The 20,141-nt window shown below is 35.2% G+C and overlaps 1 protein-coding gene across 1 annotated transcript in view; it reads right to left on the bottom strand.

Annotated features, from left to right (window-relative positions):
- The window catches only part of USH2A (usherin), a 716,035-nt gene that overhangs the window by 668,451 nt on the left and 27,443 nt on the right, over positions 1–20,141 (bottom strand). The window contains exon 3 of the mRNA XM_028104725.2: positions 6,693–6,825. Within this exon, the coding sequence (XP_027960526.2) occupies positions 6,693–6,825 (133 nt within the window). The remainder of the gene's footprint in view (positions 1–6,692; positions 6,826–20,141) is intronic.

The following is a 20,141-nucleotide window of genomic DNA, read 5'->3' as shown; positions in this document are numbered from 1 at the left end:
TGCATACTTTTGTCCATTGTAAGTATAATTTGAAATTTGTTTAATCAACTCCCTTTGGATTTTTTTAATTGGTTCCAATTATTTGTTACTTTAATTCTACAATGAGCACTTTTGAGTGTATATTTAAGGCCTTCTTTACTTATATTTTTGAGATAAAGCCTGGAAGTACAATTCTTAGATGAATTAGTGTTCACATTTTTACTTTTCATAGTTTGCCAGATTATCTCAAACTCTTTCCACACTAATATCATCTCTTTTTTATTCTTTGCCAAACTAAGTACAAAATGATAAGCATTGTTTGAATTTTAAATTCTCTGTTAGTCAGATGTTTTCAATATTTTCCTTTAGTGTTTCTGTCCATGGTATCATGCTAATAAAAGTCTTCAATATGCCAGGATTGTAGAAACATTTGCTCTTATTTTCCTCTACTACTTCATGATTATATACTTTACATTTAAATTTTAACTCATTCACAGGTGTTTTGTTTTGTTTTGTTTTGTTTTGGTATGGTTGTAAGGCATATACTTTTAATTTTTGTAACTTCATTAGCCAAATGTCCTGATTTATTGTTAGATAACTTCTCTAGGACCAGCTGAAACACCACCTCAATCTTTAAACTCCTCTTCACCTATATATATGCCTTTTTTCTATACTCTCTTCTATTCCATTAGCCTGTCTTAATTAATCAATTTCTATATTTTTCTATTTCTTTTTTAATCTAATTCCAAAAATAATTCTCTCAGAAAAATTTTATCATAATCTCAATTACAAGGAAAATGTCAGATGTTTCAATATTTTCCTCCTCTGTCCTCTGTACCTAGCTGAGCTTATACATGTTAACCTATGGGATGCTAGCAGAAGTTAAAGGTAGTATTTCAACTAAAGAATGAAAAACAAGCAGATGAATTAAGATACAACACACAGCAGAAAACATGGAAGGGAAAGGAAGGTGGAGTTAGCTTTAGATGATTATTCTTTTCTTTCTGTGTGTTCACTTTCTCAGATAAACAACAAATCTTCATTGATTCTTTAATGTCCAATTACTTTCCTAAGAAAGTGCTTCACACCTTTAAATACATAACATAGGGAAATTAGAACTCCATTGATAAATGAGTTCAGAAGAAGCCCTGAAAAGGTTTGATTTGTATAATTTTGTATTTTTAAACCCCAAATTTGGGGGATGTTATAGTTTATACCAGAGTGAAATTAGAGACTTGTAATTACATGTCTGCTACCATAACTCCTCTAGGTTTTATGCCCAACTGGAGGCATGTGAATAAACCTGCAATGGAAGAAAGTGCTCTAAGAAGGAACTGACACATACTGGTTGATAGAGATGGTCTAAGGTGTTTCTATTTGTATATTAAAAAATCAGCCCAACCAAAACATATTATCTAATTAGCATATATACTTTATACATATTTCATTAGTATGTATACAGGAGTCAGTGTAAAGCATTTATCTGGTCAATGATTAATTTCCTAGGGGAGGCAAAAACAAGGCCTGCAGCAAGAGAAAGTGTCATTGGCAACATAGTTTTCTAGAAAGTTATGGTAGTTAAAGATGAGAAGCCTACCCCCCCGCCCCCCACACACACACATGCAAAGCTCTGTAGCAAGCCAACACTCATGTGAAAAGTTGTTGCTTCCTGGGTACAGAAACAGGGAAACAACTTAAGTCCAACCAGAGAAAGACAGGGAAGACATCTTGATCTCCTATGGGCCTTCATTTGATATGCCTGGGTTTGAGACAGTGTCTGCTCCAAAGCAGAGACAGCCAGCCCGGCACTGCATGAGAGCACCCTTAATTCAGCTCGCAGTAATCTCCTGCACAATTACCTCTCCTGAATGAAACCATCTTGGGTATGGACGAAAGTATGGAGGACAGTGACTTAATTTTTTGATTAAAAAAAAAGGAGCAAGCGAGAGAAAGAAAATGATTTATAATAAGTCCATGGGAACATTCTGTACCTATCTCTTTTCTGATTAGAGAGGTGGCATGGAGCCTGGCTCATTAGGCAGAAGTAATGAGCCAGTCTATATGCCATCTCTAATTAGAGAAAAGATACAGTAGGTACAACTGTACCTATAAATTGATAGAATAAAGACAAAAATTATTTTAAAGTACCCTTTCCCTTGTAGCACTCTGATGCCCAAATCTTACGGAGAAAATTGTAATTAAAAAACTAAGCAACATTTGAAATAAACCCTTTCCAATGACATGTTTTCTAATCAGAAATTAAATTTATTTTTACATAGTTTAAAAACAAATATCATATTAAGTCCCCACTGTCCTTTTGAAGCATTCGTTCAACATTTAGTGCACTGAAGAAGAATAGAAGCAAGTAATTTCAATCCCACAGTGCATAGCAGACTAATTTATGGCACTTTCAGATAGTTTGAGCAACATTTGGTGCAATAAAACACTTTTAGAAGTACTAATGGGGATTAAATATTGAAATAAGGCTCACAAGATTTAATGTTTTATTAAGAGATTCTGCATGCAGACTACTTTATAAAATTCTCAGATACACTAATTACTCAAACCCAGTTTCTAAATATATAGTTTCCTTCAATTACTTTTTCACATAAGTTTAGTTTGATCGAAGAACATATACAAATTAAAATAGTTATGTCTAGTCATTTTGTCCTCTGATCTCTCAACAATTCTATAGAAAGCTATCATTATCCTTACTTTCAAGAAAATAGGTGTTCAAAGAGGTTAATAATAGTTGCTACGCAATGAATATTTACTATATGACAAGCAACATATTCTACCCACACATGATCTCATATAATTCTTGTTATAGCCCTATAAACTATTTATTAAAACATCATTTCATAGATTAGAAACCTGAGATTTACAAAGGATACATATTTTCATCAAAGGTACACAACAGGATTGGATTTAATTCTAAGTTTTTTGACACCAGGGGTAGGAAATTTAACCACAGAGTTTTAGAATGTATTTTGAATATCAAAAATACACACCTTTTCTCTATAAACTAGATCATGTCTAGACAACTCAGACCACAGGGCAACGCAAATTGAAATTTTGCATTACTTCAAATTACTAACACCTATCACTATCTACATGACACCTCCACAGCCATGACAATTTATGCATTTATTGAAAGTATTTGAAAAAAATTGAGTGTCTACCATATACAACTGACAGGATTGTGTAACTACCAGAATTTAAATTTAGCAAAGTCACTGGCCTTAATTAAGGTCAATATAAAAATTGATGGTATTTTTATATAATAGAAAATGAAGTTCAAAAACAATACTCAGTATAATTGCATGAAAAAAGAACCAACAAATACATAGAACTAAGTCTTATAAATGAATGAGACTTCTGGACAAAAAATTAACAACATTGCTGGAAGAAATTAAGAAATGCATTATATTCATGGATTGGAAGATGTGATATCATATAGATGCCCATTTTCCCAAAATTGAGTTAATGATTCAAATCCCAGCAGAAGTTTTGTGAAAATTGTAAAACCACTTCCAAAATTCATATAATAGCCAAGAAAATATTAAAAGGAAAAAGTTCAAAAATTAAATACTTTCAGATTTTAACACTTTTATAAAACTACAGCTATGAAAACTAAATATTTTGATTCAAGTATAGGCAAACAAATCACTGGGACAAAATAGAGAGCTCAGAAGCAAACCCATCTTCACATATACAGTATATGATTTGTGACAATTACCATGCACTGCAGGGTAGTGAAGAAATGATCTGTTTAATGAAAATGGTTCTGGGTCAATTAAATATTCAGGTGAGAAATAAAAAATTAATCTTGACCCCTACCTTATACCACACCCAAAATAAATTCAGATAGAAAACAGACCTAAATTTGAGAGATAACATAATGGCATTTCTAACTAAAATGTAGAAAGAATATCTCCATGAGATCAGGGTCTGCAAAGATTTCCTAAACAGGACATAAAAAATACTAAAAATAAAAGAAAAATTAGTAAATTGGACTTCATTAAAATTAGGAACTTCTGTTGATTAGACATTGGGAAGGGTATGTGCTATGGTGAGTGCTGTGAATTGTGCAAGACTGTTGAATCACAGATCTGTACTTCTGAAACAAATAACGCAACATATTTTAAGAAAAAAGAAAAAGAAGAAGATAGCAGGAGAGGAAGAATGAAGGGGAGTAAGTCAGAGGGGGAGACGAACCATGAGAGATGATGGACTCTGAAAAACAAACTGAGGGTTCTAGAGGGGAGGAGGGTAGGGGGATGGGTTAGCCTGGTGATGGGTATTAAAGAGGGCACATTCTGCATGGAGCACTGGGTGTTATGAACAAACAATGAATCATGGAACACTACATCAAAAACTAATGATGTAATATATGGTGATTAACATAACAATAAAAAAAATTTAAAAAATACCATTAAGTGTTCAGCAACTACAGTGTGCCAGATTCTAGAAAAACAGTAATACTTTTCATGTATAGACTCTTTTGATCCTCACAATGGAACTGTAATGTCATCATCATCATTTTAAATTTGGGGTAACTAAAAGAATACTAGAACTCTAATTCAAAAGGATACATGCACCCCATGTTTATAGCAGCTTTATTTACAATAGCCAAGATATGGAAGCAGCTGAAGTGTCCATTGATTGATGAATGGATAAAGAACATGTGAGATACACACACACACACACACACACACACACACACACACACACACACATACACACAATGGAATAATATTCAGCCATAAAAAGAATGAAATCTTGCCATTTGCAACAACATGGATGGAACTAGAGAGTATAATGCTAAGTGAAATAAATCAGTCAGAAAAAGACAAATACCATATGATTTTATTCATATGTGGAATTTAAGAAACAAAACAAATGAGCAAAGGTAAAAAAAAATAAGAGAGAGAGAGGCAAATCAAGAAACAGACTCTTAATTATAGAGAATAAACTGATGGTCACCAGAGGGAAGGGGGGAGGGGGATGAATTAAATAGGTGATTGGGATCAAGAAGTGCACTTGTCATCATGAGCACAGGGTGATGCATGAAAATGTTGAATCACTATATTATACACCTGAAACTAATATAACACTGTAGGTTAACTAAGTGGAATTAAAACAAAAACTTAAAAAATACATAAATTAAATAAATTTGGGGTTACTACATTTTAGAGTCATTAAAAAGTTGTTCCAAGTCACATGGCTACTGAGTGGAGAGAGGGGATTTGAATCCAGGCAGACTGACACCAAAGTTTAAGGTCTTAAGGAATTGTGCAGACAATTGTTCAAAGGCATATGTAGGTATACATGTGTGTCTGCATGGACTACACAGATAGAGAAATAGAGGTATAGAAATATAGACATATATAGTGATTTCTAGCAAATAACTGCTAATAATATTGAAATATTAGGAATAATCCAAATGCTCATTAATAGGAGCTTGTTTTAAAGTTCTTGTTCCAGCTATACAATTGTGCACAATGAAGCAATTTTAAATGAGAAGGCATATTAACATGGAATGTTGTCCATAACATTTGGAGGGAAAGTATTTATTTTTAGAGGGCTCAGAGAAAGCATATGTATTATAATTTCATTTTTGGAAAATTATATTTATAACCATATCTCCAGCAATATGTACTAAAATTCTGGAAGGGTATAAAAAAGTTAGCTGTATCTATAAAGGTAGAAAAATGTAAAATATTTTTTATTCCATAGAGTTCTGTATTGTGTGAATTTTATTATAATGAGTATTTATTATTTAATAAGATAATATTCCATTTTTAAAGTGCAGGCAATTTATAGACAATTGTGCTAATTATTTCAAGATAATTCTAAATTCAATTTGTTTTTATTCAGGATGTAGTGTATAGTATCTTTTAAACCTATATGGCCTGTTTTTATGGCAGGAAGATAAGAACACCATAAATCCAGCTTATTATTGTTGAATATTATTTTTTAGTCTCCAATACTCTAAGTCCTACTTTAAAATTCAAACCAAAAAAAAATGAGAAAATATAGTTTATCATTCATTGTTCTTATTTAAAAATTGATCTTAATAGGTTACATTTTAATTTTAAAGTTTCCCTAGTATAGTGGGTTGAAGAGTGATCTCCAAAATGTATGTCCACCTGGAACCTGAGATTGTGACCTTATTTGAAAATAGGGTTTTTGCATATGTAATGAAGGATCTGGAAAGGAAAGCATACAGGATGGAGGGGGGGTGATAAATTTAACCACAAGTCCTCTTAGAAGAGAAGAGAAGGGAAGAGGGCACGGGGGAGAAGCTCATGTGAACATGGAAGCAAAGATTGGGTCTGTGCAGCTACAAGCCAAGGAGCACTATGAACTTCCAGAAGCCAGAAAGAGCGGCACAGTACTGATTGGAACCTCCAGAAAAAGCTACAAGCCAGGGAGCACTATGGACTTCCAGAAGCCAGAAAGAGAGGCACAGAACTGATTGGAACCTCCAGAATAAAACAACACTGCAAACCCTTGATTTCAGATTTATAGGCTCCAGAACTGTGGGAAGAGCACACATATCTGCTGTATTAAGTCCACCCAGTTGCTGCTAATTTGTGGCAACAGCCCTAGGAAACAAATAAACCTAGATATTTTAAAATATTATTTTTGACACTTTCTTTAGGAATACTGTAACTGGATAAAATAATTTTCTGAAGTCAGAATCTTACCATTCAAACTCTGTCCTATTTGTGTAGTACCAGAGGCAAAATCTGTAATTGAACCACTTAGAGTTCTTGCATCAAATGCTGTATTATCCTCCTCCAAACCATTGATGAAGAAACTGATTTTTGTCTGATGCACCTGCAAGAAATTATCACCATTATTATTTTAGTTGTGTAACCTTGTATTTTATAATAACTACATTTCAGCACTCTTTCTCAAGTTAATTTCCTACTTCACTACTTTCCTCAGTTGGAAAGACTGAAAACAATTTATTTTAATGGCTCAATGATATATCTGTGTGTTTATATATCTAGATATGAACCTACATATTATAGTTTTGTGCTGTGATATCTACCAGGGTATTCACAGGTATATGTAATTATTTGTCCCATATATTTAAGCAGCTCTGACTGCCGTGCCTTCATAACTTTTTTGAGAATATGCTGTTCCTTTAGATACTAAATTTGTTATATTTCCATATTTGGAAATAAACAGAAATGAATACAAAAGGCAGAAATATTCAAAGCTAGAGATACCAAAAATGTATAATATATGGATATAATACAATTTAAGTTGCTAATAGAAAATTTTTCTTGTATTTCCTTTATTAGTGTTGGTACCATAGTTGGTGATACTCAGCTGTACTTACTTGCCCAGTACAGAATATAAAAATTTGACAAAAATATTCTAGGCTAGCTAATCCGACACCTAATAACTCTCTACATCAGTTTTTCTGTAAACAGGCAGAGAATAAATACTCTTTATCTGCAAGCCAAGTGATTTGACTTTGTGGTCCAAATGGTCCAGGTCACAACTGCTCAACTCTGCTATTGTAATAGGACAACAGCCAGAGACAATACACATGGGAATGAGCATGGATGTGTTCCAGGGAAATCTTATTAAAACATTTGACCGGGGCACCTGCATGGCTCAGTCAGTTAAGCATCTGCCTTCAGCTCAGTTCATGATCTCGGGGTCGGGGGATTGAGCTCCGTGACGGGCTCCCTGCTCAGAGGGGAGCCTGCATCTCCCTCTCCCTGTCCCCCTCCCCTCGCTCATGTTCTACCTCTCTCTCTCAAATAAAATCTTTTAAAAAAATAAAAATAATAAATAAAATAATAAAACATTCAACCAATCAGATTTGTTCCAGGAGTTGTGGCTAGATGATCTTTCAATTACATTATAACTGTGGAATTATGAAATTTTATCTGTGTGCAGTGATACCTGAATAGTCAATTCAAACAGTTATGCAGACTACTTCATGGATGGTATCTATACAAAATCTTCAATGATGGCAAGTATTTCTGAATAAAGTGATCAGCTGTTTGATATCAACTTTAGTATCTACAGACAGTCCTGTTCAAGTGCTTTTAACTTGAATGTACAGGGAATTCCTGGTGCTCTAGCCAAGGTGCTGAAATGGCAAACAAAACATGAAGGTGGGAGTAGGGATAGGGGAAAGAGAGAAATACAATGTCTTGCAGTTGAAAGGCTAGATGCTAACATTTTAATTAAAAATACAATGAAATCAAAGCATTGCAAATGCTATTCTCCTAAAATTTCCTCACAATAATTGATGAAAATAAGCCATTCTCCAACATCTTTAGATCATTATGTGAGTGAGTGACTGTCTTACTTTCCAACAGCCCTCTCTCTCCAAACAAACAAACCAATCAACCAATCCTGGGAGTTAACAACATGATTACTTGGGAATATTAATTCTTCAAAAAGTTATTCCATATAGCTTTTCTCCATACTATCTAATCTGCTTTTATTAAAACCACGTAGTTCTTTAAGTCTACTGACCCCATGTTACATTTTACTTAATTATAAAACAAAGCCTTGACATAAAGACCCAAAACCACACACCAGCTCCTCGTGGGCCTGCATATATACCTCTCGGCTGGGTCGTAGGGCTGCATTTTTTTTTTTGCATCCCATTTTTTACATCCTGTTACTGTCATTTGGTGTTTGACTGTTATCATTATAAAAGATACAGGCTTTTCTACTTTGTTATTTGTAGCATTATCTCATGTTTTACAACATCTTTGTGCAACATGCAGGCACATGAAATATAACTAGTGAAAAGTTCTCGATGGTATTAATGCATAAAAAAGAATGTGGTTCCATCTCTACTGTCTTTACCCAGCCAAAAGCTGATGAACAGCCAATTTTCCTTTATCACATTAGCACAGCCATGAGGGAAACACATTTGTTCTAGTCAGCTACACTAAAGATACTATTACCAATCTAACATATACATGTTTTATATCAGCTGTATTCTCAGAGCATGAGAGAGCCAACAATATATTAACACCAGCATGACAGTTTATTTAAGAAAAGAAAATTGTCTCTGTAGAGGGACAGAAGTTAGAAATGTATGGCTAAAGCTCAGTGTCACTGGTCTAATAAAGGTAATAATTCTTGGCTTTCTTTATAGCAGGTAACACTCCTGTGACAGTTCTGTCATATCATTCAAATAAAAATGTTGTCTTTTACAAGTTTAAGTGCACCTTTATTTTGAGTCAGATAGAAAGCATGTTTTTGATTTTCTATATTCACTGTATTATATCTGTAGTCAAGAGTTCAGGACCTTCTTTTCTTCTTTTTTTTTTATCAACTCATCACATATTTGCTTAGTAGAAGGATTCAGTGTCACTTGCAGTGAATTCTGGAAGGATGTTTTCACTTTGTTGGTACTTACAAAATGATTAATGATGATCTCAAGCCACTCTCTTCTCTTGTCCCCCCCCCCCATCAACCACCTTTCTATAAATAAGATTAAATCTTCTTTGGTGTTCTGTACCATGTTTTATATTCCAAGATTCTCTTAACTACTTTGCAATTCTGGTCTGGGGCCCCATCACACTGGAACCGTGAAGATGCAGGTAGCTCTTGGCAATAGCTCATTCTGATGATCCCCTTGCCAGTTATCTGGAGGAATAGGAATATGTGTGGTGGAATTTCTGATTTGCTACAAGAAAGCCTTCTGCTAAAGTAAACTTCACACCCATCTCATTTTCCACCTCTTGGGGATTAGAGGACTTTGTACATTTTTATTGGTGTGGCTTGAAGGAATGAATTGGCCAAGCCAGTAGCAGGTGTAGAAAAGCCTTAAATCCCCTCATAAGACATTCAAAAAACACATTGGGAAGAAGATAGAAGGGAGCAGGTCATTCTCAACCCTTCATTCTCCTGAGGTTTTATATTTCATTTTAATGATTTTTTTTTTGTCAAATTTGTGTCCCTGTGGTAGTCTGTGCTCATTCCTTTGAGCATAAGAGTGTATTAGTTGTTTTTTGTTGCTGTTGTTTTAAATAGAATTCCTGACCATTCTCATGCCTGATTAGATGGGGGTATAATTCAAAATTCCAGAAAGTCATGTAATAGCTGAGAAGCTACCAAGAGAAAAAATACAATCAAGTCCACTTGGAGTATCATAACTATCAATCAGCTTTTCCACTGAAATGCCAAATTTTTGTTGCTCTTCTGCTCCTGCTGGCCACCAACAACCAAAAGAAAGTACTGACTGAGGCTAGGAAATATGCAGAATACCTGTGCTAACTTCCTCACCAGAGAAATGATTTTCTTGTTGCTTATATTCTTCTAATTTCATTTTAATTCAATAAAGCAGGAAGCCAGTACTCACACTTCCCCTATAAATTATAAATAAAGAAAATAATGTCATGATCCTTTTTCCCAAGGCGCTTATATGTATGAATAATTTTAATAGACTAGATAGTGTTTGTATCACTATAAATGATGACGGTTGTTTTTGACTTAATTACTGATTCAGTGCAGTTAATAAAGTGTTGTCTTTTTCGAAGAGTTGCTTTGAGAAGTTGTGCCTCAATCCATTCATGTATAGTGTATAATATAATTTTGGCCCTTTCCTGTGGGATCTATCTTTTCAGAACCAACTTACAAGCCTCCCAGAAATACCAGTTTCATTAATTTAATGGGCCTCATTTTAAAGCAAAACCATTTTAAGAATTTTGAATAATTCTTTATAGATTTAATATAAAATGATTTGGCAACATATCTTGAATTCAAATTCACCCTCAAAAGATGATGATGATGGATGATACAAATATAAAGATCATCATTTTGAATACTAAGAAATTCAGACAAAAAAGAAAACTACTGTGATATGAATCGGAAGGGAAAACTTTGTGGAAGAAACATGTCTTGGACTTTCTGAAATAGAAATTGCCCTAAAATAGAATTTCTATTTCTAGGTTAAAGAAGGCTTTGCAAAAAAGCATCCATAATTTTTTAAGCATAAGGAAGGCAATTTATTCTGAAAACTCGATAAGATTATTTTAAAATATCATAGGTATGTTTTGTTCCCTTACCTGAGCACATGTGGAATGTCCCTCTTACTGCTTACTATCCTAAACCAAAGGTTTTCTGAGGTTCTTCCTTACTCATCCCATCCAATTTGATTTCTAACTAATCACCAAGAGCCAACTTCATCTAACTGGAGACATCGCCTCACTGTCCAATGATCACACAGTGCTTAATTCCATCTCCATGCATTGTCCAAGATATTTCTATGGGAATAACCTTGCTACTGTCTTTCACTTACCTAAATTTTTAGTATTTTTCAAACATACCTCAAGTCCTGAGTCTTTCAATAATCCATTTCCAGCTGCTTCAGCTTTATAAAAGTGTTCACATTTATAGAAAAATCAGCATGTTGGGCATTAAAATTGTTATGTGTATTTTCTCTGTTTATCCTTACAACAATCCAAGGAAGTTTTGTTATTATATCTCTATCTTAAAGGTAATGAAACTGAATCACAGAGAATTGAAAACAAGAAGGTTACAATATTCAAGGTCACATAGAAAGGTTGACGGGTTCCAGAGGCTGTTCAAACCGATTTTTATTAGTTACACCCAGTTAGCATTTCGAAGTAACAGCCATCTCATGCGTCAGACCCATCCGTGAGTCTCTCTGCCAGAACTCCACTCAGCGATGATTTCGGCTTCATGTCAAACACCTCCCACAATGAGAAGGGTAACAATCCTGATGAACTACATAATCACTTGTCATATTCCTGACACTGTGCTGAATGCTCTACTTACATTACCTTGTTGAGTTCTCAGATTGCCCTTCTGTAGCACTACTACCCCCAAAATAAGGACACTGAGTTTTAAGTGCTCCAGGGTCCCCTTTCTGCAGACTTGGGGAGCCTTTCATCTTTGAACAGCTTTTACTATTATAAATGATTAAGCTGAAAAAGATCTCCTTATAACTTTAATTCATAGTTCCCAGCTCTAACTATTGAAACTACACCAAACAAATCCAATCCCAATCCCTTTCCCATGGGAGAGCTCACAGATATAAAGAAAGATGGCATTTTCTCTTAAGTCTTCTTTAGAATAAATGTGCTTTGTTTCTGTTGTGTTCTAAATATGACATGGTTTGGGGTCTCTCTCTTCTTAAAACGTGGCTCTCTTCTTAAATACTGCAATCTCTACATGTGATTTGACTTGCCAAACTGAAACAGGATTATCACCTTAATATAATCCAAAATTGCATGCTAGATTTTTGGCACTGACATCACGCAGCTAAAACTGATAAATTAAGTTGAGCTGACTACTCACTAAAATACTAAGTCTTTTCTTTCTTACATACTGCTTAAAACACATCCACCCCATCTTGTATTTACACAGTTAGTTTCATCGACCCAAGGACAGAAATTTATATTTATCCATGTTACATTTCATCTTGTTAGATTCAGCCCATTGCTCCAGGCTGTCAAAATCTTTTTGGACGCTATGTCTGTCATCAATGTATTTACCATCCTCCAAGATTTGTGTCATTTGCAAATTTGATGAGTGTGCCCTAAGTGCTGGGCAGAAGCTCAATAAATACTAATAGATTGATTGACTAATTGATACTCCAAAAATAAAACCACCAACACAATCTACACTGTTACGATTCTAAGCGATGAAGGCACCATTTTCTAACAGATAAATGTGTCATACAAGGATTCATCACCTTTGCAGAGTGACCTTGTTTACTAACATGAATTTTTATATAATTATAAATACTCTAGTCTATTAAATATTCCCTATTGAGCCACATTTATACAAACAATATGAATAAAAGAGTTGAGGCAATTATTCCAGGAAGGCTGATTTGGCAGAAATTAATCACTTGGGTTGCCCTCAAATATTTGGAATGTGCATGTGTTCCCACAACTAGTTTGATTCACTAAATAATGGCTTATATTTTCATTCCCTTTGACCATAGGAAAGATTCTACAGGTAAATGACTTTATACACAGATAAATTCCTCAAAGATTTTTCTTGTTTTTGTTTCTACTTTTCATTTTCCATGAACTCATGTTTTATTGCAACACTTACTCCTCTCCCCTCCTCCCATCTTCCCATCCCCTCATCCCATTCCTGTGCCCTGTACACATACACACGCTTTGGTTTTCTTTCCCTCTGAGTAACTTAAACAAGCCAGGCCCCTGAAGTAGTCTATGCCTCAACAGATTACATTTTCACTCTAGGTATGATGCTTTGGATTTGCTAGTTTCCCCTTCATATTTGTTAAAGCTCTCTGTTTACTACAACCTCATACAAACATGCCTCCAACTGAATCCATCTCTAAAAATTTAACATAGGAACATAGTGGTTTTCTTCATCTTATCTTGACTGGATGGGAAACTCTCATGGCCATTTCCTCCCAAACTGTTAAATTACTCTCTTTCTCTCTCTAAGAAAAAAAAAACAACAAACTATTAGCTTACACAGATATGTGATGGAAAAATCAGCCAGTGGTCTGATTTATTGTTGATTTCATAGGGCAAGGGGATAGAGCCAGCCCATTTTCTGTAGATACTCGCTAGGAACATTTCATGTACAATTTCACATTTAAGAATGCTTTCAGTGTACAGATGATCACACTATTTTACACTCTTAATTATTTCACTATCTCATTGGTTCCTTTTTCTATTTTATCTATACCAAACAGAGGACTTCCAAAAAGTAACTAGAGTTAGCTGTAAAACACCCTAGTAACCATTCAGTATCTTATACCCCAAAATCTAGAAGTTATTTGTTATAACTATAATTTCCACTCCTTAAAACTAAGTCAACTTATTTTGTCTTCCATGTTTAGCAAGGAAACTGATGATCACATCTTTCACTAAAAGCCATAGCTTTAAAAAACAAACAAACATAGCTTTTTTGAGAATGGTTCTACTGTTTGAATATTTAATGAGCATATTATGATATGCTAAGTGTTATGCTATACATAAGAGATATATAAAACTCAAGTCTTTTCTATAAGGAATTTACAATCTGTAATGGAAATGGGCCTATAAAAATACTTCCAATGCAATGTGGAAAATGCAATAAAATAAATATGAATAAAATGCTTGGGGACAAGGATGAGAAACAGAAATAATCTTAGAATTCTGCTTCTCCAAATACTTGCCCATTTCTCTTGTTCCCACAACAGTGGTACCTCCCAAATGAGTTGTCTATATGTGCTTTGTCCTGTGTCTCTTTTCTTATTCTCTCTGTAATACAGTTCAATTAATTTGTTTTTACTACTTAAAAAAACTGTCTCAAAATTACAGGTAAATTGCAAGAACAGTATATTTTTTTTCTGAAACATTTGAGATTAAATTTCTGACATATCCCATTATCCCTGAATACTGTAGTGTATTTGCTCTTAAAAAAAGACATTCTTCTACATAACCACAATATAATCATCAAAATCAGAAAACTAACATTGACATAGCCTTACTATCTTATTTTCAGACCAATTCAAGTTTTGCCAATTGTTCCAAAAATGTCCCTTACAGATAAAAAAAATCTAGTCCAGAATCACATGTTGCATATAGTTATCATGATTCTTCGGTTTTTGATCTGGAACAATTCTTCTATCTTTCCTTGACTTTCATAATCTTAACACTGTTGAAGACCACTGTCATTTTGTAGGTTACCTCTCAATTTGGGTATGTCTGTTTCCTCAGGATTAGATGCAGGTCATTCAGGGATCATTACATTTTATCATGTATTATATAATTTCTACTTGTTCCATTATTGATAACTTTAATCCATATGAATAAACTGGTATCTGTCAGGCTTCTGCACTGTAAAAATACAGTTTCCCTTTATAATTAGTAAGTATTTTGTGAGCAGATACTCAGAGACTGTATAAATATCCTGTTTCTAATTAAGCTTACATTGTTTACATTTATTACATTATTACATTATTACATGAATGCAGACTCGTGAATCTGTATGTTATTCGGTGGGATATAATACTCCCAATATGTATTTTGATGCTCAAGTTGTTCCACATTGAGACAATGGAGGACTCATGAAGATGGATTCTGTGTCATATTGACATGTCCTCATAATTCTTTAAGTATCCTCTTGCTTTCTGACAGAAAATATTCCAGGATCGTCTTTACTTCCCTGCCCTAGAACCAGACATTTCTCTAAGAAATTCTGGTTTCTTTCTTTTTTAAGATTTTATTTATTTATTTATTTAAGAGAGAAAGTGCAAGAGAGCACAAGCAGGGGAGAGGGTCAGAAGAAGAGGAAGAAGCAGACTCCCCACTGAACAGGGAGTCCAACTCAGAGCTCAATACCAAGACCCCAGGATCATGACCTGAGCCAAAAGTAGACACTTAACCAAATGAGCCAACCAGGTGCTCCAAAATTCTGGTTTCTTAAGTGATCAGTGACATTGAGGAACAAAGATCATTGCTAAGTATATCATACTGTTTGGTTGCTGTTCTCCCACACCCTCCCTCTCCCTCTCAATGGATAGAAGTAGGGACTATGAAGATGATAGATAGATAGATGATAGATAGATAGATAGATAGATAGATAGATAGATAGATAGATAGATGATAGGCAGACAGACACAGATATTAGGTATACACATACATACACATGTGCTTCCATGTTGTTTCTACATCTATGTATATATGCTTGCATGCACACACACACACATATATGAAGTGAGATTACAGTGATAAATTCAGTTCTAATCTAACACCCTTCATTCTGATTTTCTTTCTTTCCATATTTATAACTCCTTTTTCTGAAAGGGAGAAACCTACCTCCCCTTACCCTCAATAGGTGTACTTATTTGATGAATTCTCCTATACATCACTAATATCCAGGTGTTGTGGTACCCCTGCCCCTGAAGACACTTCTTTCTCACACTCAGGTCCTGCCATCTGTGCCAGGCTACTCCATTAAAGCATTCCTCCAGCCACTCAAGCTCTAACACTCCAACATTTTTATGCCTGTCACATCATCATAACTCCCTTATCATGATCACCAATGATTTCCATGAGACTAAAAGCAAAGAGTAAATTCCCAGTTGTCATCTTACTTGGACCACCAGCAGCATTTGATGGTTCCCTCCTCCTTGAATGTCATTTGGCTGCAAGTACATCAAGCTCTCTTCATTTCCTCTTACCCCTCAGGCTGATCTCAGTCTCCTTTGCTAGGATCCTCTTCCTGGATCTAGAAATATAGAAGTGCCACAAGACTCAGTCCTTACACCTCTTCTTCCTGTATATATATAAGTAGTTCCTCAATAATATCATCTTATCTCAATGCTTTAAGTAACATCATTATATTGATTACTCCTAAGTGATTATCTCTATCTTAGACTTCTAAACTAGACCGCTACATCTATCTTTCTATTCAACATCTTTTCTTGGAAGTCTGTTAGGCTTCTCAAACACAAATGTTCCAAAATAGAGCTCTGCTCTTATGCCCCAACCTGCTTTCTTCCACAGCTTTCCTCATCTTGGAACATTGCAACTCTTTTCTTCCAGTTGTTCGGCCCCAAACCCTTAGAGTCCTCCTCAACTCCTCTTTTTTCTCATGCCTCTCATCTCTTCCATCAAATCCAGCAATTGGAGAGGTTCTACTTCCAAAATAGATCCATAGTCCACTCACTGCTCATCACTCCTCTTGCTGTGACTCTGGCCCAAGCCACCACCGCCATCCCTCCCCATAATTTTTGCAGTGGCCTCCCTGATTTGGTACAGGTTCCCCTTTGGTATATTCTCAGGACAGCAGCCCAAAGATTCTTGCTAAAACAAAAGCAGATCTGTGTCACTCTTCTGCAAAAATACCTTCAATGAGTTCTTACCCTGTGTAAAAGTTAAAGTTCTACAAAGCGCTACCCAATCTGGCCCCTTGTTATCCCTGGCTTATTTCCTATTAGTACATTCCTGTACTCTCAGTCATAGCTACACCACCTTCTTCAAACATTCCAGGCACTTATTTTCCTCAGTCATTGCTTTTTCTTTTCCCTCTACTTAACATTATTCCTACAGATACCTGTTGGCTTATTTGCTCATCTATTTCAGATATTTCCTCAAATGTCTTTTTTAGCAAGCCTTTCCTAGCTACCCTATTTAGAACTGTAGCCTAGTCCTTCCTAGTCCCCTTCCTATACAATTATTCTCTCTATCTACACCCAACCTTGCATATTTTATTTATTTTCCTTTTTAGCATTAGTCTCCTCTCCAAGCCTATATCATAAACTCCATGAGAGGAGGTTCTGTTTTGTTTCTTTTTGCTGTTTTATTCACTGCTGTTTCCTCATTCCCCAGAACAGTAACTAGCAACGACTGGGTACCCATTAAATTTTCACTAAATGAATGAAATTTCCTCTAGAGTAACTCTTGAAGGATGAATAGGAATTAGCAAAGTACAAAGTGGTAGAGAATAGGAAATAAGTGAGTTGTAGGAAGACAAAAACACAAGAAACAAGAAAATGGAGAGTCTTAGAAGTTACCCCACGCCTTCCATTTATGCTGATCAAGCTCTATTCTTTAAATTTTTCTTCCTTCTAATGAGTTGAATTTAAAATCACCTTTCTCACTTTTCCTCAAATATGTTCCAGTTTTTAAAATCCCTTTAAATTATAATGTTAAAGTTAAATATCACTAAGTCAAATTATGCCTGAAAGAGGATAATAAAATCAGTGAATATTAGATTTCTGTTTAAACTTTCAGGGAATAAGCCAAAGCCCTGCCAAGAGATGTGAACTCACTCCTGACCCAAAGTCAGGAGGGCCATCAATCAAACCCTCAACATGTGGACATATATATAGGAAATCATTTCTGTGTACAGTCCAAAACTAAACTTCATGCCAGTACTCAGTTGATATCTTAAAGATCCTGAGCAGTAATTTGTAAGTTGAAATGGAGTCCCACCATATGAAAAAACAGAGGTAACAATGCCTACTTATACTATGCCTGAGTTACTCCTACTAAAATCTTCAATAAGGGTAGAATCATTCATGAATTAATGAATGGATTATTAATCTTACATTCTTCAAATACATGCTTTTTTATAAGAGCCACCCATCTTCTAGGCTTTGGGTTCTCTTAGATTATTTTGTTTTTCTCTTAGATTTTTTAGCAGCTCCAATGATACTGAGCAAAATTTATTAAAAATCAGTCTCATAAATTAAGTGAAGATGAGCCATTTTTGGCCAAAGGAAAAATGTGAATCTTTTTAACCTCCTTTAAGTACTGTATCATGTAATCTGATGTGAATTGCGTTGTCTTTAAAGACGTTCTAGAATTGAGAATAAGGTCTTCATAGTGACCCTTGTTTAAAGGGCTCTCTGCCCTGGAGCTGGTGAGAGAATAATTGTCTAAGCAGTTTTTTCCTCAATCAATAATGGAGACACACACATTTAATTTGGTTTAGACAAAAATAAATATTACACCAGCAAATAGGCATTCTTTTAAGGTAAGGATTATATCAGCCCTAAAAACAAAAGTAGCTATTTATGGGTCAAATGCAAAACACTCAGCAGTTTCTTTTACACCCCTTGACATTATCAAAGAAACAGAGATAATATCATCTATTTGGGCAAAATAAATGTATGTTGTTATTACCATCTTCAGAACCTCATGCTTTAATAATGGGATTACCAGATACAAGTATCACTCTTGAAAATAATATTCATTTTGTCTTTTTGTAATTCATATTTATTCATTTCAATTCTTACATATTTCTTCCCAAGCCATTTTCCTCCAAGAAAGCAGCAGCTGTCAACAAAAATCTGTAAATTTGGTGGGGCTGTGTATTTAGAATAATTTATCTCTTTTTGAAAGCCTGATTAGCCTTCTTCAAAGACTGGCAGGCCTCAGAAGCGTGAGGTCCAAAATAAAGATATTGCATGGGGGAAAATATTTGCATGTTGATTTCACTTATTTAAAAAAATGAGGTTATAATTCTTTTCAGTGTACCTTTAAAAAGGGTGAATCCCAGGAATAAAGGTGGATATTAAAAGGTAAAAGAATTAAAAGGTTAGGGTAAGAATTACGAGGCTTCTAATGTCTACCACAGAAAAATTCAACTGAATATCCGATGTCTCTCACATAACCCTTGTGTCCAGGATATTTCTCTGAAGCTTTGAATCTCCTAATGCCTGTAACATTTGTAGGTCAGGGTAACTTCCTGCCCAGGTAAGTATAATTAGGTAGTAGTTTATCTCTACTTTCTACAAATTTGCCTTTGAGTTATAGTGTTCAAATACTTGATTTAAGTTGAGATTTTAGGACTTGAGACTTTTAGCACAGATTGTAGGGATGAAGGAATGTAGGATTAGCTGAGTCTTTATTTTCACCGAGATCTCAGCCTGTATATTGCCCCCTTGGAGAGACCTTTAATGCTGAAGCAGGCCCCAATAATCACAAATAATTTGCTATAATGTTATCCTATTGTAATTCTTTGGATACTACTTTTCTCTCAATATATTTCTTGTTTAAGTTTTTGTCGCCCCCCACCCATCCCTGAACAAATGCATGTGTGTGTGTATGTGCGTGCGCACACACACACACACACACACACAATAACATCAGCTTTGATCATTCACTGCACTCATCCTAGCTCAAGACACTTTTGACTAGAAGACATTTCCTTTCATGACTCTAACATAACTTTTCTATCCATGACTTTCCCCCCATTCCATTCTCTGTTTTCATCTCTGACACTCCTCTAGGTGGGGGAGGGGGGTATTGGCTCTGTCTGTGGATATGATCCTCTTCACTCTAGACTGGATCCAAAAACTTGAAGTGAGCATAGGTATGCTGTACGACTCCTTTTCTTGGCACAGGGACTCCCTTTCATCCTGGGGGCATCAGCCTGCCTCCTTATGGCCTAGGACCCACAAACTGTACTCCAAGCTGAGGTCAAATGTCTCTACTGCCTGATGCCTAATGATGGGGAAGAGCATAGGAAGGTGACACAGGCTGTCACTCCAAGTGCCTTTTGCCAAGTCATGTCCCTGGCAGTCTGTCAGATGTGCTTACTTCCAGTACCCACGACACAGTGCTCTCCTCAGCCACAACTTTTCCCTCCTGTGTGTACTTTGGGCTGTGCTTTCTTCTGCCAATCTAATATCATCTGCTATCTACTTTCATAGATTCCTA

The sequence above is a fragment of the Eumetopias jubatus genome, unplaced genomic scaffold (assembly GCF_037043125.1).
Source record: "Eumetopias jubatus isolate StellerSeaLion01/CBP00866 unplaced genomic scaffold, mEumJub1_p1.0 scaffold_12, whole genome shotgun sequence".
Taxonomy (NCBI): domain Eukaryota; kingdom Metazoa; phylum Chordata; class Mammalia; order Carnivora; family Otariidae; genus Eumetopias; species Eumetopias jubatus.
This window is presented reverse-complemented; position numbering and strand designations above follow the sequence as displayed.